Genomic DNA, 5,273 nt, shown 5'->3' with positions numbered 1-5,273 from the left:
AACCATTAATATTTAAAGCTCTAAGATTTGGGAGTCTGATTCATGCACTAACTAAAAATCTAGCATGAAGCAATTTATGATTTAATAGAATTAACTAAAGTTCAAATATGACTCTAATACATATTATAATATTTAGGAATTGTGTGTATATATGCACTATATATATGTGTGTGTGTGTGTGTGTGTGTGTGTGCATATATATATATATATATATATGCACATACACTTAGTAATTTCCACAAACGATTGCCAGTTCCCCATCTGTTCCTACCAAGTTGTTAAATGTGAGGTGTTGCTTACTACAAAGCCAATGAGTAAAAACTAATCTCACCAAGCACCACCCCAAATGTTTTCACACAGTTCTTCTCAACCACAGCCACACACTGTAATCCCCTAGGGATGTTTCAAATACTGATGTTTGGATCCTAACCCTAGAGAGTCTGATTTAATTGGTCTGGAGTAAAGCTGGGATTTGGGAAATTTTAAAAGTTCTACAATTTCTAGCCCAGGTGATTTTTATTTGTAGTCCAGGTTGAGCACCATTGGTTTTGAAGCATCATTAGTTGACAAGACCCAAAGATTGCTGAATATTTATAATTTCTGAAGCTATAAATTTTTGCTCTACAGCTCATATGCTTGGACAAAAGAGTCAAAGAATTTTAATTACAACACTATTGGCAATGAAAGTTATATGACTTACTCTGCCTTGCCAAATGTGTTCTATCACATATGCTAACTTCATTATTCATTTTTTTTTAAATTTTATCAAAGTATACACATACATACTTTTAAAAGTCCAATAGTGCCATGGGGCTTATAACGGAAATCAATAGTTCCTTGTTTTACTTAGCTCTATTCCAATATTACAATCCCTAGTGATAATCAATATTAACTCCTCTAGGTGTTTCTAAATAATATGCTTAACCTGCTCTCTTGATTTTATAATTTGATACCTTATCATTTGATTTCCTGTCCATCAAACTCATCCTCTCCTTCTCTTTTCCTGTCCCCCCAAACACTAAAGCCACAATGTCGATTAAATCAACAGTCAAAGGTTACATGATTATGATGGTAAATATCCTCAACAGCTGAAACTTAAACTGCAATACTGTTTTTAACTGTGTCATGAACAGGAATATATGTTCAATGCTCCATTTGTCTATCAGTAATTCTTCCTCCAAATTATTCAACAAAACTACAAAATATTCTTAGAAATAAAAAGGCAATAATTACTGAGCCCATTTTGTTTCCAAGAAAATATTTTAAGTGCTCTCCATGTATTAATTCTTTCCCACACCCCAATCCTACATGGTATTATTTTAACTTTGCAAAAAATAAAACTGAGGCTGCATGGTTAGTAGGTAATAATGGCACTGAGATGGGAACCCAGGTGCTACAGCTCTTGACCATCACCCAGTGCCGTTGAGTCATCAGCCAGCCATCAAGCACTCTGTACCTCTGCCTGGCACTGCTGCAGCCCCCATGGCTGCCCTCCCAAGGTCTGCAGCTATCTACCTGGGATAGTCCCTCACCCTCATCATGGGAATTCCTCTTCGCCCTCTCCTTTGGGTCTCTTCTTTCCGGGACATCATGCAATTTCTCATGCTGGGCCCTCCTTAGTAGAACACCTTATCTAGGGTATTCCTAATAAATGAAAGAGAACTAAAGTTTTTTTTAGATGTGAATATTTAAAGTGTCTGTAATTGTTTGCACATCTGACTAATATTTGGCCAGTATAATTCTTTCTTTTGAAGCTGTAATAAATTATCACAGACTTAGTGATTTAAATGGAAATTTATCTTAGAGTATTGGTGATCCAAAGTCTAAAGTCCACAGGACTGATTTTCTTCTGGAAGATTCAGGAAAAAAAATCCATCCCCTTGTCTATTCCAGCTTCCAGAAACTGCCTACATCCTTTGGCCTATAGTGTCTCTTACTCCTCTTCTCCATCTTCACATCACCCTTTTTCTGACTCTGATCCATAGGCTCCCTCTGTAAGGGTTCTTGGAATTACACTGGGCCCCCTGGATAATCCAGCCTGATCTCCCCACCTCAAGATCCTTAACTTTATCATACTGGCAAAGTCCTTCTGTTACATATGGTAGCATTCACAGGGTATGGGATTAGAACATGACATCTTGTAGGGTGGGCATGGCATCATTTGGCTTTCCAGAACCCAACCAAGTTGTAGATTGGAAACTATCACCCTCAGAATTTTGAAGATTTTGGCCCACTGACTTTGTGCTGCTTCCTTCTGCTCTAGAGGAGCCCAGGCCCAACACAATTTCCAATGTTAGTTTTGCATCTCAAGAAAAGGTTCAGAAACTTCTCTTTATGCCTTCAACCCACAGTGAATATCTTTGTACAGTTGGGTTCCGCCACACACACACACACTAATTTTCTCTACTTGAAATGAGCCCTTTAAACATGAATACTCGCCTGTTGCTGTTGCGCGGCTGCCGGCTGCTGCCCTGGACACCCATCATGGAAAAAACAATAGAAGATCCCCCCACATCAGCTGTCTTGCTCGATCGTTGTCATTTCTCTCAGGTCATCTTTAATAGTGTGGAGAAGTTCTATGTCCCTGGAGGGGACATCACATGCTATTATACCTTCGCCGAGCATTTCATCCCCCGTCGAAAGGACTGGATTGGCATCTTTAGAGTGGGATGGAAGACAACCCGTGAATATTATACCTTCATGTGGGTTGCTTTGCCTAGTGACATAAACAACAAATCAGCCAAACAGCAGGAAGTCCAATTTAAAGCTTATTACCTGCCTAAGGATGATGAGTATTACCAGTTCTGTTATGTGGATCAGGATGGTGTGGTCCGGGGAGCAAGTATCCCTTTCCAGTTCCGTCCAGAAAGTGAAGAGGACATCCTGGTTGTTACTACTAAGGGAAAGGTAGAAGAGATTGAACAGCACAACGAGGAGCTTTGCAAAGAAAACCAGGAACTGAAGGACAGCTGTGCCAGCCTCCAGAAGCAGAACTCAAGCATGCAGGCTGAGCTCCAAAGGAAGCAGGAGGAGCTGGAGACTCTACAGAGTATCAATAAGAAATTGGAACAGAAAGTGAAAGAGCAGAAAACCTGTTGGGAAACTGAGCTGCTTCAACTGAAAGAACATAACCAGAAAGTGTCCTCAGAAAATGAGAAGATGGGAATCAGAGTGGATCAGCTTCAGGCCCAGCTGTCAACTCAAGAGAAGGAAATGGAAAAGCTTGTTCAGGGAGATCAAGATAAAGCAGAACAGTTGGAACATCTGAAAAAGGAAAATGACCAACTCTTTTTCAGTTTGACTGAACAGAGGGAGCAACAGAAGAAGCTCCAGCAGATAGTGGAGGATATGAAGCAGAAAGAAACTACTGCAGCGAAGAAACAACAGGAGTTAATGGATGAGAATTTTGACCTGTCAAGAAGACTGAGTGAGAACAAGATTATATGTGATGTTCTGCAGAGAGAGAAAGAGAGAATGGAAAGAGAAAATGATCTCTTAAAGAAAGAGAACAGCAGATTGCTGAGTTACATGGGTCTGGATTTTGACTCTTTGCCATGTCAAGTGCCTACTTCAGATCAAGGAGGTGCTGGACAAAATCCAGGTCTTGTCTATGGAAACCCATATTCTGGTATTCAAGAAAGTTCTGCCCCTAGCCTGCTCTCCATCAAGAAATGCTTCACCTGCAAATCAGACTTTGCTGATGAAATCTGTGATCACACCTTGGAGCAGCAGCAAATGCAGACCCTTTGTTTGAATTGTCCAATTTGTGACAAGACCTTCCCAGCAAGAGAGAAGCAGATCTTTAAAGACCATGTGTTCTGCCACTCTCTTTAAGCATCCAAGCCTTTTGGATCTATGCTGTACATAGTTTAGTAGAACATACAGCTTCTACTATGAGTTAAATGAGTCAAGATCCTTCCTAACCTGAAATCATTAGGGATTTACTTAGCTCTGCTGCCTGTAAAGGTGGAGCCATGTCCATTATCTACAAGATGATGTTAAGAGCTTCTGCCTCCATTCTTGTGAGTGACTACCTAAGTCACATAGCTCTAGCTGTATCAGCCTCTCACTTATGTGCCCATTCTTCCTTGGGACCTCAGTACAAGGGTGCCAGGATAGAGTTGACCTGCCTGAGTTGATCTGCCAGAGTTGTTACTAAGTGATTGTCTTCCAAGTTTTCCCATTGCTATTCAAGGTTAGGCCTCAAGTATATTTGTACTCAGTCTTTAGTTCTAACTCTGAGGGCCTCCTCCTCAGGCCTCTTTCTCCAACTGATTGCATTAAACTAACCCAAAATTCAGATGTCCAAAAAAAAAAAAAACATGAATACTCATGCTTTTTGGTTTTGGGAAAATTTATAAATTCTTCTTTGTGATCCCTCCCCATTTTCTCTTTTCTTTCATTCTTAAACTTCCACATTTCTAAGATTTAAGTAGACTCCATTCCCCTCAGTTTTCCATCTGTTTGTCATAGCATCCTTTCTGGGAGATTTCTTCAACTTTAGCTCCAACTCTTCACCCAATTTTTTTTTTAATTTATGCTGTTGTAGCTTTATATTCCAAGAGTTCTGCCTGGTTCTCTTATGTTGGCTTTTTTCTTAGATTCCATACTTTATTTTTATTGTTATTGTTGCTTTTGATAAGACTATCTATTGTTTCATAGACACAATGTCTGCTTTTGTGAGAATATGGATCATAGTTATTTTTGTTGTTTTATGCCTTTTGTTTTACTTCTAAATTTTCTTTTGCTTTTTGCATTGTTTCTGAGTTGTTGAATTTACTTCTATTCACTTTGTTTGATTTGTGTTGCTGCCTTTCACATGTGGGGTTTTCCTAAATTGTATGGGAATTCTTGACTGAATGGAACATTTAGGATTGAGGCACTGAAAAAGCTGAACTCCTTTGTGTGGAGGTAGATTGTCAATACATGTGTTTCACTACCATATGTCAGACCTGACCCTTTGCCTCGGGGGACAGCCAAGTGTCGATATCTATAGATCCTCTTTCTACGGTCAGCCAATGGCCACAGAAAGGAATGTCTGTCCTGCCAAAGTGGAGGTAGCATGTGCCTGGCTGCGGGCACTCCTGGAACTATGAGGGCTGGGAGGTGGTCAAGGGAGAAATGGGTCCTGGTACCTTACTGTATGGACTTTCACTTGGTTCTCCCATCTTCAATAAGAAAATTGTCCTGCTCCCCCTCATGCTGTGTCCCAAAATCCATATTGTCCCAACGTTGTTTCTCAAAAGAAATCTCAAAACTTCACCAAGGGTTTA

At 40.0% G+C, this 5,273-nt stretch overlaps 1 protein-coding gene across 1 annotated transcript; it reads left to right on the top strand.

The window, feature by feature from the left end:
• Positions 1-2,438: 2,438 nt before the first annotated feature.
• Positions 2,439-4,300, top strand: LOC107155378 (calcium-binding and coiled-coil domain-containing protein 2-like). The gene has a single exon (XM_048792707.1). The coding sequence runs from the start codon at positions 2,485-2,487 to the stop codon at positions 3,832-3,834; it is 1,350 nt and encodes a 449-aa protein (XP_048648664.1). The 5' UTR covers positions 2,439-2,484; the 3' UTR covers positions 3,835-4,300.
• The last annotated feature ends 973 nt before the right edge of the window (positions 4,301-5,273 follow it).

The sequence above is a fragment of the Marmota marmota genome, unplaced genomic scaffold (genome assembly GCF_001458135.2).
Source record: "Marmota marmota marmota unplaced genomic scaffold, marMar, whole genome shotgun sequence".
NCBI lineage: Eukaryota > Metazoa > Chordata > Mammalia > Rodentia > Sciuridae > Marmota > Marmota marmota.
This window is presented reverse-complemented; position numbering and strand designations above follow the sequence as displayed.

What these genes read in the sequence shown, in the direction of transcription:
- LOC107155378 (XM_048792707.1), top strand. Translation starts at nt 2,485, where the DNA reads ATGGAAAAAACAATAGAAGATCCCCCCACATCAGCTGTCTTGCTCGAT.